This window comes from Scophthalmus maximus, chromosome 9 (assembly GCF_022379125.1).
Source record: "Scophthalmus maximus strain ysfricsl-2021 chromosome 9, ASM2237912v1, whole genome shotgun sequence".
Classification (NCBI taxonomy): Eukaryota; Metazoa; Chordata; class Actinopteri; order Pleuronectiformes; family Scophthalmidae; genus Scophthalmus; species Scophthalmus maximus.
The window spans coordinates 15,955,318-15,972,683 of record NC_061523.1 but is presented as its reverse complement, the minus strand read 5'-3'; the positions used below and the strand labels follow the sequence as shown (position 1 = coordinate 15,972,683).

The 17,366-nt window shown below is 39.8% G+C and overlaps 2 protein-coding genes across 9 annotated transcripts in view; both read left to right on the top strand.

The window, feature by feature from the left end:
• Positions 1-2,172: 2,172 nt before the first annotated feature.
• gdpd2 (glycerophosphodiester phosphodiesterase domain containing 2) lies at positions 2,173-12,691 on the top strand. Of its 5 annotated transcripts, none has more exons than XM_035650052.2 (16): positions 2,173-2,327; positions 4,827-5,025; positions 5,680-5,780; positions 5,951-6,044; positions 6,292-6,351; positions 6,441-6,539; positions 6,663-6,753; positions 7,553-7,701; positions 7,939-8,087; positions 8,487-8,646; positions 8,744-8,950; positions 9,041-9,189; positions 10,338-10,485; positions 10,657-10,739; positions 10,832-10,860; positions 12,041-12,691. In XM_035650052.2, exons 2-16 carry the CDS (start codon positions 4,939-4,941, stop codon positions 12,106-12,108), a joined length of 1,674 nt encoding a protein of 557 aa, XP_035505945.1. In that variant the 5' UTR covers positions 2,173-2,327; positions 4,827-4,938; the 3' UTR covers positions 12,109-12,691. The 5 variants fall into 5 exon arrangements, with proteins under 5 accessions (XP_035505945.1, XP_035505949.1, XP_035505943.1 ...); XM_035650056.2 differs by having other exon boundaries at positions 5,677-5,780; positions 8,005-8,087; XM_035650050.2 differs by having other exon boundaries at positions 5,677-5,780.
• Positions 12,692-13,400: 709 nt separating this feature from the next.
• Positions 13,401-17,366, top strand: part of dlg3 (discs, large homolog 3 (Drosophila)) — a 73,478-nt gene continuing 69,512 nt past the window's right edge. For 2 of the 4 annotated variants that reach the window (XM_035650046.2, XM_035650043.2), the window contains exons 1-2: positions 13,403-13,714; positions 14,643-14,774. In XM_035650046.2, the coding sequence (XP_035505939.2) occupies positions 13,675-13,714; positions 14,643-14,774 (172 nt within the window). In that variant the 5' untranslated portion in view covers positions 13,403-13,674. Of the gene's footprint in view, positions 13,715-14,642; positions 14,775-17,366 lie in introns of all 4 variants that reach the window. The other 2 variants (XM_035650048.2, XM_035650044.2) reach the window with 2 other exon arrangements.

Below are 17,366 nucleotides of genomic sequence, written 5' to 3'. Positions count from 1 at the left end.
AAAATACATGTTTGCCCTTGTATGGTTTTTTTATACACTGGTATGAACTCACCCTATTTTCTTTAATAGTGAGATTATTTCTTTGACCTACTTTTTGCCTGTTTGTCTGCACCACTACATACATGTGTGAGGATATAATTTAGACTTCAAACATTAACCCTCTTGATACTATGTCATGATACTGAGTGTGGGTGTCCCATGATCCTAAAGGGCACCTGTGTTAAAACTGTTCACTCTGTCTTAATGCTGGTTACTGGCTCTTGTGAGTGCTGACAGAAACATTACATATGAGTGCTTTGTGTTTGGTTTAATCTCCTCTGTTCAACCCCTTAATCCTCCATAGCTCTTGGTTTTAACCCCTGTTGTTTGTAATCTTTCCATCTGACTGTCTCCATGCTCCCTCATATTTATCCAGTAGCTGTCAAACAGTTTTAATTAAAACATAGTTTCTCTTGCCTCAACTTGAATGCACTTTCACAATTGTTCATTACCTTTTTATCAACTTCCTTGTCACTCTTTTAGCAGCTGAAGTAATACTCCCAAGTTCTCAGTATAGCACTGCGAGCTTCTGCAGAAAGAAGCTGAACATGTGCACCTTTTTTATTCTTTACTTTGTGCTCTAATTATTTTTTATAGCTTCAGCAGATTAAATTCCTGAAGGCGTATGCTCCTCCAACCATGACAAGGTTAAGCAGTACTGCTACCTCTAGGTCCTTCTCCTCTCCCTCCCTCGCCTATGTTTTTTCAAAGCAGGACCAGTACTGTACATACATCAAGATTAAACCTGTTGCTAACAACATTAGTGCAAATGAGAATGTTGTGCAAAGTTACAGTGCATCTACAGACATCAACAGTCTCACAGCACCAGATGTCCTCAGATCGGTTAGTACAGCTGGCTGTACTCATACAATAAACAATGCATCCACTTAATGTAACATGAAAAATCATGTGACACATCTCAATACTGTAAAATAATCATATTTTCACACCTTATCAGAAGGTTAGACGGTAAAGACAGTTGCAAAACTAAGACCAAATATCCAACATTAGTTTCATGTCGGCTAATCTCTCATTTGCACATTTTATTTCTTTTTGCAGCTGGCAAATGAACACATCCCAATGTTTCAGATGAAAATAATTTGTGTTCCCCAATATACCCATGAACTACTCTGTGAAAATTTGCATGCAATTTTGCAAAAGGGGGTGCAGACTGACGGATGTGTCCAGTCTGCTTCACCAGAATTAGACACAATGGTCAGCTGTGACAGTATCACAGTGATGTTTAAATTCTTCACTCTTCTTCACAAAGTGCCTGTGTCTTGTCATTTAGTCTGTTTGCTCTGTTTTAGTCTGGTTTTCTTTTGTGTGTGTTATCTGTTCTTGTTTGTTTTTATATATAAAACTTTATTTATTTTATTGCTGCCCATCTTGATCAGGACTTCCTGGCATAAGAGATAATGTTGGCTCCACACCAAAGATATAAGGATACACCCGCTAAACGTCTACGATTAAAACTAGTAAAAACTTAAGAACATTTAATAAGCAATCTGATTTTGTTAATATTTAAAAGTCAAAGACTGAACTAAAGGAAGTTGCAAAATCTCTTCAATGCATGATGTTCAAAAATGCCTCAAAACCTTTTTCTTTACTGTACTTTTTTACGTTGCTGGAAAAAGGCCCCTGATTGACCGATTGTATCTCAATGGTCTCAACAGTCCTGTTGAGATACAATCTCACTCCCTGGTTAAATAAAGGATGAGTAAATAAAAAAATTAAAATGAAACTATGGCCAAGATTTACAGGAAAACAAAAGAGCAGGCATGTACCCATACCCGCCTAAGTCTTCTAAATTTCTCTAAACTCAGCTGTGGAGTTGTTTATACAAACCGTCCTTCAATGGCTCCAAACAGATCTCAGACATTTTGATTTTGATAGATGCATAATGCAACAAAATTAAAAAAAAAAATTAAAAAGTATTTAGCATGTTTCAATCCATTCATGTCCTCGTCATTATTAAATAATACACAGGAGTATATAGTCAGTGGATGACCTCCAAATGACCTCGGTCAGCAGAACTTCACTGACCCGCCTGCACCAGGACGTTCACAGGACCCAGTGCTGCACACTTCCCCTCTGAATAGCCACCTGAGCTGAACCTGTTGGATCCTGTGCGTGTTTGTCTGGGCCGCAGCCCCTCCCCAGCCCGCAGCCGTTGACACAGCTCCATTCACAGGCACTTCACGCACTCGCGCAGCGCAGCGCAGCGCAGAGGAGAGGATGCCGAATGCGCGCAGCGAGAGGCGAACTTAACCAGCCGATCCTTCGCGGTGAGTCTCTTTTGGTTCTAGTTTCAGTGGGTAGAATCACACAAGTGATCGAAACGTGACGGGGGTTTGCTAATTGGTTGGGCTTCTTTTTTTTCTCTTTTCTTTTTTTTGTTGCGTTAATCTCTCGGGTCGACACTCGGTGGTGTTAGTGTGGATCCGCTCTAGTTTTGATTGGTTGTTCTGTTTTGCGTTGTTTCTGTCCTCATGCTCCACGCACACGATTTCAGTTAAAACAGATTAGATTCTAATAATAATAATTGTTATATTTTTAGGTGCTCAAGATGTTTGTGGTGTTGAAGCACCTCCTTTGTCAATGAACAGGACACATGACAAAATAAGAAGTAAAAAGCATGAAAGATAAAAATGCAGCCAATTCTGTAAGTGAGAAAAACTAGTAATATACTGTAGCGAATAATTCAGCACTATTGTTTGTTTCTTTTATTCAGTCATCATCGTGAAAACAATAAGTTCAACAACAGTAAATAGTGACTGAAAATGCTCAGGCTGAAGCATACGCTTATTCCTATCCTATTTTCTTATCCATTAAATCTACCTGTCTCAAAGAAAAGGAAAATAAAGAAACCAAGATATAAGTGAAGAAACAAGGAAATGCATTATTCACATTTAGAATTACAAACCATTTTCTTAGAAAAAACAAAAAGAGAGTTGCACATTTTTAAATTGAAATTGGCATTGTTCCAAAATTACACACCCACATTGGAAATACATCTCATTTTAATCTCTTTGGTTTTTGAAAAGTAAAATCTCATATTCATTCTCATATTTACTTTCCTGTATTGACAAAAAACGGTCGGACACAGTCTGGAAGTCTGGAAAACTATGAGTTTTAAAAAGTTTAAAAACAGCCAGAAATCAAGATGATAGATATTTTTAGATGGATGGATGGATAGATAGATAGATAGATAGATAGATAGATAGATATGGCTGTGAAATTTTTAATTACATTGGGGCCCTATTTCAATTTTTCTGGTAAAGTGTACAGAAAAATATTTTTATTTATCACATTGCCATTAATAAAAACTGTTGCAGGATTAAGAGCTTTGCAATTTATCCTGTAAGGTGTTTTGTGATTTGGTAATCGCCTATTAAGGAAATAAGTTACTTTGGCAGTTGTCAAGAAAGCTTGATTGCAAAACAGTTTCTGTGACTCAGTAACGTAACACTTGGTCAAAGAAAAAGTTCTGTGTGAAAATGCGTCCGTGAGAAATGATTAGCTTTTGTTTTTACTCATTCCTCAATGTAGTTATCACCACTTGAACATCAATCATTTGAAAGAAAATGATTGGATAATTTATCTCTCGTCGGTTTTATGACAGTAATACACCCACTGCATTTTTGTGCGAACTACATTTTAGCTGCCAACCATCCTGAAGTGATGGGCCACATAAATAAACAAGGCGTGTCCACATGTGATGTGTGATGTGATGTGCTTTCATTTAGAGTTTGGGTCTTTTTTTGGCAATTTGATCGTTAAGTAATGTATTAGACATATTTAAAGGGCTCTGTAGCCTCTCAACTGTAAAGAAGTAATTCATTGTTCTTTAATTCCTACTTCACTTTCTTTTGTCATCTTGCCACATTGTGGTGTCTAACACATTAAAGTTATCACTCAACATTCAGCTCAGGTTCACAGCTTCCTGGTCACAAGTTTGTTTGGTTTCATGTATTTGACACTTATTATTGTCGATCTGTTCAAACATGCTCTCAGTAGATGATCATTTCCTTGTTCTTTTTAAGAGACAGTGAGAGGTAAAGTTTCAAAACTCATGCCTCCACCTTATCTCCTAATCCTCAACTGTCTCATTACTTTGAATCCTTCTAACTCCAGAAACACACAGACAATTCAGACAAAGAAGAAAGCTGGCAAAACCCCCAGTCAAATCAAGTCAAACAAGAATCTGTTGGTCGTTTAGAGCTTTTTCTCTGTAGAAACCCCTATTGCTCAATGTGTTTCATCGGTGGGTGACGGAACGTTTGTAATCTCCAACGTCCTTTTGGTGTGAGGGGACCGAAACCTGGCACAGATGTAAAATATGCCCTCACATGTTTACTAAAGTCCTGCTGTGACCCCAGACCTGCTGAATTTTGGTATATTCATTTAAAGCAATTTAACTTGATCTAACTCTTAACTTACACTCTGTATTTTGGTATATTCATTTAAAGCAATTAACTTGACCCCCCCCCTCGTGCGTGGATGTGCCTGTCACTGTGGCTGTTGAACAGTGTGACTCACTCTCAGGCCGGTCTGTGCACTGCTCTCAATACCCCATGGTGTTGGCCATTGTAAGTGCTTCCAGTGGCTATTCCCCCTTTGCACACAGGCTCTACTGAGGAGGCTATTGAGCAGGGTTTCCCTTAACACCCAAAGAAACCCACCCCCCTCCCTCATTTGCTTTCCGTCACAGTCGTCTTTTTCCCTCTCCTATATTCCATAGGTTAAGAGAGGTGAATGAAATCAGGCCTGTTCTCTGTATACAGGGGAAGCGTTATCTGGGCTCCTTCCATCCATCTCCAGGCTGCATGTATCAGGTGTCCAAACTGCACAGAAGAGGATCTACAGTTTCCACAGAGTGAATGAGGAGGAGAAGTGATGTCTCAAGAAAATAGCTGTTGCAGAGTTTGCAGCAGGGGCTTGTACAGCTGCCACTGGAGGGACTCCAGCAGTAATAAGAGAAAAGTGAGTATTTTTAGCCACAGTTTACAAATGCATATATATTTTTAAATGACCATTTAAGAGATAGGTCTTAGAAGTTCTAATTTTCTTGAATCTGCTCCACATTTCCTACATCAATTTCAGTTTTCAGTTTCTCTGATCGTCCGCTGAGCACTGAACCTTTTATAATCCCTGTAAGCACAGATTAACATTCCACTGGACTGAATTCAGAAATAAAAGTTCAACAGTTCTGCCGTACCATTGCTGTGCTTTAAATGAAATGTGGGAAACATCGTTTGGAGATGGCTATTCGCAGACTTTCAGGAAATAAAAACACAGTAGATGGTGTGATGATGTAAGTGTTGAATTTGCATTTGTGGTCCAAGAAAATGTTAAAGGTCCTAACAGGCTTGTAATGGACTTAACTGGAACAGGACTAAAAAGGGGGAGGAGGATGGTGCCAGTCTATAATTTTAACACACAAAATGAGAGTGGGTGGGAAACTGGAGGTGTACAGTTGATGCTGAGAAAGCGTGAAGAACCTGTTTGTGTTTCGAGTTCAGTGCAAAGGTGCGAAACCAACTTTGAGAAAAATGTTGGAATTGGTCCATTGTCTTATCAGATACAAAAGATCATTATGATGAATATTATTCCGCGTGTTCTTTCTTATTTCAGCAGGCACGCTGCTGGTTCTCAGTTGTCTCTTTGGCCTCCCTGCTGTCTCTGTGTTGGATGTACATTTGTCTGGTTACTTTTAATGACCGAGAGGATGTTAACTGGTGAGCGACCACAAACATTCACATTCACACATGCGCACACATACACATGGCCCACATTGAAACCGACACAATAGCCCAGAACCCTCTCTTTTCTTTCCCTTTCTTTTCTTTCTTTATTGGCGACCTCTATTCTGCTAACCTTGTGCTGCCCTCCATTGTTCCATTATCAGGCAGGGTTTCACAAAACTGAAACGGTGGGTGAACTGGTTCATGGTGGTGATCATCATTTCTGCAGTGTTAACCAGCTACTGCATTCTGCTACTGGTGAGAACAGAGTGTTGGGTGTGTGGTGTTGGGTGTCAGTTGTAATGTACGAAGTTAAGCCTAATTGTAATAGGAGTGACTGGGTAATTACCGGCACAGGACTGGATGCTTACAATAGTAGCTCAATAAAAACAAAAGCATAAAGTAACTATTGCTCAGATTTGACTTGTACCATGGAAACATCATTCACAGAATTAACAGCCACTGTTGTAATTTCCTAATCCATAATCAACATTGTTCATTACAGCTCTTTGCACTGTTTCAAGTTGCCTTAGGAGAACGACTCGACTTACATTGGCTGCACAAGGTATTTAAACATTTGTCTGTTCACCTTGTTTTCCCAAATACACAAAGATTAGATTATTAAAATTGCAGAATATCTTTTTCTCTGCACAGATCTTCTTATTTTTTGGTGTGATATTCGTGGCTTTCGGGATCACAGGAATCAGCCTCCAGTGGCAACAAGAATGGCCAACTGTTCCCCTTTCACTCCAGGTACAGTCAGGATCACAAAGACTGTGTGTATTAATAATGAAGCAAGAGAGTGTTAATGTATTTTCACATGGTTCTAAGTTGTCTGTTGCCACTATGCTTTGTTGTTGTTTTTCTTTGTGGCAGGCCACAGCTCCTTTCTTGCAGTTTGGTGCTGTTGGAGCCTTGACGCTGCTGAGCTCGTTTGTCTTCCATGGCTTCGACAGGGCCAAAACTGGTATGTGGATGACATCATTTAAGAGTTCTCACAGACGTGACTCGTACGCAATTACACAACATTTCTCCAGACAGCAACATTGTCACTGCTTTGCAAAAACCTTGTACTTTCCAATTGTGAAAATTATGGCTTTGACCAGGAAACAGCTGCGCCATGATAAAGATAAAATGCCTTGATCTTAGACTAACATATAGACACAAGACACGCACAAGTAACATACCAATATTTAGATGCTCTGCTGGTTTACTGTGTTTATATACTGCTTAATAGTCTTATTGTCCACTCAAAGCACTTTGTAGTACAGTTGACATTCACATATTCATTTCTCAGTTTCTCAGTTATCTCATTTAAAAGCTGCCAGCACAGCCGTCAGGGGTGATTTAGTGTACAGAGTTTTGCCCAAGGAAACCTCTGTCTGTGGAGTGGATGAGTCAGAAATTGAACCACCTACCCCTCTGATTAGTGGACGACGCACTCCGACTCCTTATCCACAGCCGTCCATGAGCACCAGAGTTTGTGCACTCAGTTATTGCAATAAAGAGCGATGACTGAAGTTTATGAGCAAATAAATCACTATTTTTTTAAAGAAAGAATATGTCCTCAATATGAACTGCAAAAAAATTTGAAATATTTAGGTGTGGTGCACTGAAAGGGGAAAAAAAAGGTGGGATTAATGAGACGACCAAAGTGTACATACTAGTTATTTACTCATGGATCCACTGTACAGGTCCTCTGTTCACACGCACAGCAGTGTAAAAAGCTACAGACAATTGTCTCATCATTTGACTTTTGTTCTCAGCAGGGTCAAAGGCCCTAATTGCATCGGCCTTTGTTGTGGTGTCAGCAGCCATCTTCCTGTGTCCACTGTTCATCCAGTCTCCTTGTCTGATTGCGCCGAGTGATTTACCTGACAAACCGAAGCTCATTGGCCACCGAGGCGCCCCGATGGTGAGCATCCCGTTTCACACCCTGAAGCAATACTTAAGCTGCGTAACTAACAAGTAACGACTTGACACTTCCATGCGTTCACATGACAGAAAAACATTCCTCTCCTCCTGACTCAGGTGTGAACAAGCGTCCAGTCATGTGTGGGCCCCATATGCCGTGCTGCTCTGTCCCCGTTAGTGTGCTTTGCTCCTGGGTCGCCATTAAGCTCAATTTAACACTGTGTGTGTGTTCACACAGCTTAAGGGTAGTTTGAGAGTTCCAGCACATGAGCGTGTCTCACCCATCTGCGCTCCCTGTGTTCAGCTGGCTCCAGAGAACACCATGATGTCATTCGACAGGAGCATTGCGTGCGGCGTGACGGCCTTTGAGACCGACGTACAGCTCAGGTACAGTTAAAATGCATTGGATGCAGAAAAGGCTTATTTTTTTACCGGCAAAGTATAACAGCAAAGCCTTTTTATAATGTTTTTTCTGTAATTACACAGGATTTCTACAGCCTCATAACAGTCTGTAAGCATTACTTACTTTCGCTGCACCTTCTTGCACAGCACATAGTCAGAGGTAAAGGTGGCAGACTGCTGCCTACCACCTGAAATTTATTTTTGAAACAATAGGTCCGGGACAGAGGCTTCTCTAAATTTAGATTGCAGCTGCAGATTTTGCTGGCAGAAAGGGAAAAAAACCCCACAGAAGTCAACAGCGTCATAAAGTACTTAATACAACTTGAAATTTGGATTATTTTGTCTTCACATATGCACATTTTTTTACTTGTTTCTCTAATTTAGTAAAGACAGAATTCCCTTCTTGATGCACGACAGTGGGTCTGACTTTCTGATGAGGACGACAAATGTTAAGGAGAAGTTCCCCGACAAACGCTTCAGCCACAGCGCCAACCTGACCTGGGAGGAGTTGCAGCGTCTGAATGCAGGTGAATGGTTCCTAAAGGTGAGGCCTCTGCTTTGACACATGCTTTTCCACACACACTTGCTCACACATTCGCTCAGCAGGCTTCAGTTACAGATGGTGTTGTTGGATTCTCCAGACAGATCCGTTCCGTTCAGTGTCCCAGCTCACAGAAGAGGAGAAGGAAACTGCGAAGAATCAGTCTATACCCTCCTTACTCCAGCTCCTAGTCCTCGCCCAGCAGCGCAACATCTCAGTGATATTTGACCTTTACAGTCCCAACCAGGAAGGTGACACCAACGACACTGTCAGCACCATCTTGGATTCTGGCATTGACCCAAGCCTGGTAAGTCTCCTGCTAAGTCTCCACTCAGATTGAAATTGTTGAAGGTATTTCATGATAAGGCACAGTTTGTTAAGTTTTCCTTTGTTGTAGATCCTCTGGCTTCCCCCTGCTGAAAGAGACACTGTTATCTTGACTGCTCCAGGTTTCATCCAGGTCTACAAGTCAGAAACGAAAATGTTCGACAAAGGGGGAAACCACCTGAATGTGAAATACAGCAATTTGAGTACAGAAAAAATAAGGTGAATAAGACAAAATTCCCAGACAATAACAGAGATATGAAACAAAATACACCCATGTCATCTTGGTGGTGGTTCCAGGGGGAGAACACACACACACACACACACACACACACACACACACACACACACACACACACACACACACACACATACACACACACTGGTGTGTTAATTAAAAGTGTGACTGTAGCATGCTGAGACACAGTGCTGGCACTAAAGGGTCGGCCTCCAGGGATATTAAAGATTCAAATGATGTCTCAACCCTGGAGTGTTGTTAAATGAGTGAGCAAAGGAAGCACACACACACACACACACACACACACACACACAGAACGAAGAGGATTGTACCAACATGTTTTGAGAAAGTATTTTTTTCTTTTCTTCTTTTAATGTTTGCAGGAAGACAAATTGTTTTTGTATGATTCAAGTTCATGTTAAAATACGATTGCACATGCACACACGCATTGGTACCAGCAGGCACCCAGTTAAATACAAATATAAAAGAACATACCTGCACACATGCATATTTAGTGTCCTGTTTTCCATCGACTCGTTTTCCAATTAATTTATTCATTTTTTTACTAAATTATTTTGTAATAATTACAGGACATTAGAATCAACAACCCCACACCATTCCTTTCCACAACCCATAACAACAGGAACGAAAAGAAATAAAAATAGTAACAAAAAATTTAAATAGAAAGAAATAGAAAGATGATGCTACATAAGTCATAGACATATAACAAGTATCATGGGCACAATTTGTTAGTAAAGGTGAATCGAAAGTTCGTTGCTGTCACTCATAATGATACACAAATGCACAACTGATTATGAGGGTGACATAGCATAGACAGGGGGGCACAAACTAAATGAGATGATATGGGGTAGAGATGAAGAAGAGGCAGAGAAATACAATTTGCAAAATGAAACAAGTATGAGAGTGAATAAAATGTAGAATAAGAATAGAATTCACGAAATTGCTTGGACAACATAGTCAGAGGCAGTGAACACTCCAAAGTTACAGGGGAGCGTAGGCAGCCTCTGCAGGGCCTCGACGTTTTCCAGTTGTGTTTATACCACGTTTCTCTTCATTCGCCTACAGTACAATCTATAGAAATATCCTAATTATTTGTGTCTGTATGTGGCAGAGAACTTCGGCGGAAGAACGTCACAGTTAACCTGTGGGTGGTTAATGACCGATGGCTGTTTTCTCTGCTGTGGTGTGCAGGGGTCAGCTCTGTTACCACCAACTCCTGCCACCAGTTTCAAGCCATGGAGCATCCGGACTGGGTCATGGTGAGCAATACACACAGTACAGCTGCAGATCATGTTTTACTTCTCCCCCTGTTCATTTCCCGATCATGAAAATAGTAAATACCAACCAATCGACTACCTGGTGTGTTAGAAAATACAGTATGTGACACGCCTTGATGATGCCATGCCCACGAGCATGTGTATGTGTTTCAGGCACATGGTAGATACAATACTATATGGATTATAGTGGACGCTTTATCCTGTCTGATAATGACTGGGCTCTACATCTGTCAGAGGTAAGATGAGCAGATGCATTTGTGTCTTTTGTATAAAAAAATGTTCCCATGAAAGTAAGAGACTGACTCATCAACTTCACTGTTTTTGCCAGGAAAACACACAGGTTGTGTCACAGGAGAGGTACAGTAGTTTAGATTTTAATATGCTAAGATTAAGGCTTAATGCCGTTTTCATGTCTGATTAATCTGCAAATTATTTTCACAATTCATTGATTAATCATTAAGTCAATCAAATATCTATCAGTAATTGCAAAAGGCCTAGGTGACATCTTTAGATTTTTAGTGCAAAACCAAAACATTTTCAGTTCACTAACAGCAAATCTGGAACCTGGAAATATTTGGCCTTTTTTTCTTGAAAAATGACTTAAGTGATTAAATGATTATGAAAATAGCTGCAGTTTATACTAACCTATTAACAGACAAATCTTTCCAATATTGTTAATGAATTGGGGGTAATGACTCTGTGGGACAGACTTGCTAATGATATTTACATTTACATTTTGGTGTTGCACAGAAAACTTCATTAGAGTGGGATATTAATCTAAGCTATTGTTTTGGGGTTTCATTTCTAAGTGTGTAATGAACTGATGAGGACAAGACCATTGCTGGGCATAAGAAATACAAGTCTTTACCCTTTATTTACAAAATAAGATAGTGGAAAATGTTTGCAAATAAGCATTTGGTTACGTATTTGGTGCCACTTTCCAATAAGTCAACCTTTCAAGAGGATTATAAATTGTAACTCATGGCTTAGTTAAAAACGAATAAATTATTTACTAAATTGATCAATTAGATTACCAATAAAAACACATTTTGGATTGCCAGGTTGTAAAAAAAATCTAATAAAAATTGACCACTTAGATTAATTTAGTGACAACTTGCTGACAATTATTTATTCTGCCTTGGTTTTGTAGAAGGTGAAAGTATATTGAAAGTAAGTAACATAAAGAAGTAATAGTAAACAGCTATAGTAAGTGTATTATATTAAGTATATTAGTAAGTATATTAATTGATTGGCAACATTAAAACGTTGTTATTATAGAATAGATAGAACTAGTGCCTGCTACAGGGTTTTGTTCACAACCTGACAAACCATCCAATTTTAATCAATTATGAGTAACACATTCAGAGATAGAAAATGATTCATTAACTATTTATCAAACGCTTTTTAGACCTTTTTTTTTTGTTACACCTTTTTCTAAACCTTTTTAGAAATAGTGCCTTGTGATATAGTGATACCAGTTTGTCTGTTTACTGATATGCCCCCTAATTTGTTTCTGAACCCTTGCTTCTCCAAACAGAGAGGCAAAGCAACAATACTTCAGCCTGGAATGAGAAAGAACTGTCTCCCTTCTTACCGACCGGGTAGTCGGACTGACTGACTCCCCCACCAGATGTTTCAGCCCTGAAACGTCCCACATGTATCCTCGCCTGCACTGCCGAAATTATTTGTACCTTAATCAGAAAAAAAAGTTCATGTGAATTGTCCGACATTGTTTTGCCATGAAAATCCTAAAATGTGAGTCAGATGGCAGCACTACACCACTAGATGGCAGTTTTGGTTTTATGTCAAGTCGAGCTGGTTAACTTGAGTTTAATCTTTCACAGGGTTTTGGTCGTTCTTCTGTTGCAACTGAAAATATTATTTCGGTTCTATGATTGTATCATGTGCAATATAGATCTGCATTGAATTTCTATCTGTCTATCTTTACACTTTATGATTTTGTGTTTTTCTGTTGTTGTTGTTGTTGCTCTTTGAATTTGTTTCAAAACTTTTTTTTATAGTGTCACTATTGCAGGAAAGCTGTGCCATAACCAGAGTCTTGTGTATTTTACTCTCTGATGTATTTTGTTTGTTTGTTTGCATTGTATTGTTTTGTAAGACTGTGGACCTCTGATAAATGCCGTATGGGTAATAAAACACCAAGATGATGATGTTTTTTTAACAGTAATTTATGCTTATGCTTTTATTTTTAAATGAAGAAACAAAATCACAGTTGTTGTACACAAGCACATCCACCTATTCAGCTACTATAGTTACAAGTTCCTTGCAGAGGATTTAAAAAAAAATCCTATAATGAGCATATGAAATACAGCACATTGTTAACCACCTAACAATTAACAATTGGGTGTTAATGTATCAGTAAATTATTAACCTTGTGGCCGGTTAATAATCTACTTATCTATGTATCAACAGGTAAAATAGTGGAGCACATATATCCTCTGTTTATTCCATACATGATCATTACTCCTTGGAGTATTCAGCACCATCTCACACGGACTCCCCCTGGGGTAGTTCATCAGAACCGAGGACCTGCAGACTCACTGATGTGTACATATTGTTGTACAGCCTGCGATTTCCCAGCACCACTTAAACGCACCACCAGGTGGCGCGCAATGCAAAGAAACTGACAGATGGAGGCGACGACATCTTTGTTACCATGGACGACATTCAATTCACCAACAGCTTGGTCACTACACGTGATATCAGCTAACTGCAGGTGGCATGGATGTCATGTATTACATGTGTTCGTGATGCACGTAGCCCGTCACAGTGGCCTGGTGAAATCTGCTCCAAAGGCGAGGCGTGTGTGAGGGGAGGAGGAAGAGGAGGAGGAGGAGGAGGAACGTGTCACGCTCCAGGAGCGTTTTGCCCAAAAACTTTTCGGAAAGTTGACATGAAGTGTTCAATCTGCTCTTGTCACTTCTTCGGGCCTTTTTGTGGGTGTGGATCACACTGCTGACTGCAGCCTGGTCAGACAGACAGTCAGACAGACAGACAGACAGACGGGGAGTGTCCGGCGACTGGATTTAAAACTCAACACGACCTCGCTGGTTTGTGACGAAGGAGCCACCGTTCGGGGGGTTATTGCTGTCATTATTTTTTATTTTCTTCTTTTTAGAAAGACAAAATACCCCCCCACCTGTAGTTTACATGACTTTTCGAGTCGGCCACAGCATGGTGCATAAATATGGTGAGTACCGTTAAATGCTACGTCAAATTCCTCAGGTCCCTAAACGCGTCATCGTTTCAGAGTAAATAGTTGACAAAGTTTGTAGGTCGATGACATACATCACTCCATCAGACATTTCAGGGACCCTCTGACATCTGACATCAGTTACAATCCCCCAAGAAACATGAGTTACTTTTCTTTCTCGAGTTTTTAAAATATATATATATATATATATATATATATATATATATATATATATATATATATATATATATATATATATATATATTTTGTGATCAAATGTTTTGGAGCATGTAGAAGACATTGCAGTAGTAGGTTTGCCTCGGTGATGTGCATCATCTATCTGCTGTTCATCCTCACCACCCACCGGGTTCAACAAGCAGCTGTGCACTGGTGCTGCAAGAGAAGAAAAAAAAAACACCTTCATTATGTGTTGTGCAGGCAGTTATCGTTGTAATTATTATAAATATGCTCTATAAAAATCATTTATTTGTATTTAATTGTGTCCATGTATAGAGTAATAGCTGAATTGCCTTGGTTAGTTATTTGTTTTGGATGCTGCATTAGATTATTTTGAGCTATTTTCTGTAGATTTTTATAAATATCTAATGAATTGAGGAAAAGTAATCTTAACCATTTGTGCGAATGATTATTATTAGTTTTGAAGTAATAATTGCATGTATTTACTGGTTCCATCCTTATATGCAATTTTCTCCTCTATCTTAGTGTTTTATTGTAGTTAACGAAATATATCTTTATGTTTTAAAAACTTGAGATATTTAAAGGTTTCTTGGGAATCATTTTAATTGGCATTTTATCCTTTTTTTCTGATCACCAATAGTAAAAATGATCAGTAATAAAATTAATATAAAATGTGTGAGTGTGTGTGTGTGATATCTATTGACATGTATTTCATTGTGTGAGGCAGACACAGAGCGGGCAGTGGGGCTGCTCAGAAAGTACCAGGCCAACCTCTCCAGTCCAGAGGAGCAGGCCCTGAAGACCAATGTGGGTAAAGTGTCTGCCATCTTGGGCAGCCAGCTGTTCCAGGCCCTTCTTGGTAAGAAAAACCGCTGTAAAATGTTTCGTTTTGGAGGAAGGAGCCTTTCAAAACTCAGCCCTGTTGCTTAAATTACATCAGTTTTCTCAGGGGGGACTTCCTAAATAACTTTTCCTGTTCACTCCCCTTTCTTTATGAGCAAGATGTGTTTTTTTTGCTATACATTGTTGTCATTTCACTGTATATCAGTAGTCTCTTTTTTGGAGTAGCTTATATTGTACTGTACTCTGTTATGAAGTGATTGGCTGCAGGCAGACACGGGACATAGACAGGGTCAGGTTGTATTCATTTGTGTGAGAAGTTAACTGAGTCAAAATGTTTCCCAATTAGGGTCTTATGAAAGAGGCCTTTCAGTTCGCCTCACAAAGGTTTGCTGTATACCCCCCCTCTGTCATATACTCAGATTGTAATGAAATCCCAATAAAGCCACACTCAACACAGCTCATCTATAAACTGGGTTTTCATAAGCTCAGACTCTGCCACACGGTGAAAATACAATTCCTCCCTCATTACCTTAAACCACGTGTCGACGTGATACAGATCACTGCTCATAAACACTGTAGCAGCGGTAATCTACTCTCTGCTGCTGACTCAACTCAAACTACCAATCCCGAAGTGTGCATAGTTTCTATACTGCAGCTTGTCACTGTTATTCACTGTCACCAGCTACACCTCCATGACAAGTTTGGTGTTTTAGAAAAGGTCTTGGCAGGCCAGTGTGAACCTTCACCTCAGTTCCGTTTAAAGCAGATAGAGCGCATTACTTCACTTTAATTGATGGTTGAATGGTCCTCCTAATTGCCACAGCCATCTTATAATGATGCTTGCCCTTGGGTCTGCTGATGCTACTGCTGACCTACTGCTGCTTCCCTGCTGGGGATCTGAGGGGGAAGGGCTGCCCAGGCAGCTGTTAAAGAAATACGCTACGGCTGTTTGATGTTGTTGTTTTTTTATTAGTGATGTATACTGAAGGGAGTTTGCTTTCTTTGTCAGAGGTCAATCTTTAGAAAAACAGAGCAAGAGATGATAGGGACTCATTATTTTGTGGGTATGTTCCTATTTCAAAATCTGAGAATTGTTGCCTTCTTCAGCCCGATCACGAGGAACATCACTAGTGTATCCTGTTGGGCCCTTAGTTTGTCATTCTTACAGACTGTAAATACAAATGGACGACATGACAGGGCCCCCAAAAGTGAAGCCAAATCATCTTGATCGCCCCCTAGTGGCTGGCTGCAGTATTGGTTTTACGTGGTTTTTATTGTAATGTCTCAACAACTATGTGACAGATTTTCCATAAAAATTTGGTACGGACATTTCTGTCCTATTTAGGATGAATAACGTGAATGACTGTGTTATAATTCCAACTTTTAATGTAGTGCCATCACAAGGTCAAACTTTTCATTTGTTCAATACGTTGTTTTATGGCCATACACCTGAAAAACAAACTACATTCCCACCAGCCATAGCTGTGCTTTGTGTTTAGCGATAAGTAACAGATGATACATTTTGCTCGTGGACCTGCTAAACATTAGCATATTAGCATTGTCTTTAAAAGCTAAAAGTGAAAATAACATCTTTATACTTAGTATTTGTACTGGTTTAATCAGTTTTATCATCCAGATTTCATTATGAGTGTAGGTCCCTGAGCACTATTTTCCTTGTCGCCCTGAGGGGCCTTAAACCTGTTTTCGGACTCTGAAGGGGGCCAAGCCATGAAAAAAACAATTGCAAATATTATCCATGTCTCCCAGCATTGGCACAGTTTTGTATGTACGTTGATGCAACATTATTATTAGACATTCTAATAGTCGTGTGCCCCTTCAGAGGACGTCTAACGTCTCTCCACAATACTTTGATTCTATACCTGATATACCTTGTCATATGTTAAAGTGAGGGTGACTTCCAAATAAGCATTCCAAACATTCCTCACAAAGAATGTTGAATCAGGGACGAACCTGAGGCGGACAGGGAAATAAAGTGCTCTCGGCTTCAATGCCAAACCTATTCCTCAACTCTCCTGGCTTTGTGTATCCTGTGCACAGAGTATAAGGCTAGAAAGGGGAAGAAGAAGAGGGTCTTTGGTCCATTGTTTTCAGGTGTAGGGCTGATGAGGCTTTGCCGCCTTCATTCAACATGTGGTTCCCATCAGAGCACAGCCAGTTCACAGCACTAATAGGAATACAGTGGAGTATAAACATTACTCATCCTCTTATCCTCCCCTGTTTTGTTTGCCTTCCATGCTTGGTGCCATGTGAACCGGTTCTATTTTGGCCACATGAAAAGAGGAGAGCTCTGTGAGCAGAGTGTTTCAAACATTCAGTGATCAGGTGAGAATGTACAGAACTACAATTAGAAGAGGGTGATCTGGCAACATTATTACTGCACAGTTATTTGTCTTTGAGAGATCTCTCTAACTTTGACGCACTGTGGGAAGTAAAGAGGTGTTTGATGCAGTGTGGGAAGGTTCAGCGCTGGCCACTTGATTGGATGTCTGCACGGTTGCACAGTCACGAACAAAGGTTGCCTTAACTGTGCATCCACCCTTTTGTTCCAATGTACAAACATGCCGTGGGAGGCGTGGGGGGCTGCTCA

Coding starts and splice junctions, on each gene's coding strand:
- gdpd2 (XM_035650050.2), top strand. CDS start 4,939: ATGTCTCAAGAAAATAGCTGTTGCAGAGTTTGCAGCAGGGGCTTGTAC. Junction 6,540..6,662: donor CTGTTCCCCTTTCACTCCAG/GTACAGTCAGGA, acceptor TCTTTGTGGCAG/GCCACAGCTCCTTTCTTGCA. Junction 7,702..7,938: donor GCCACCGAGGCGCCCCGATG/GTGAGCATCCCG, acceptor GTGTTCACACAG/CTTAAGGGTAGTTTGAGAGT.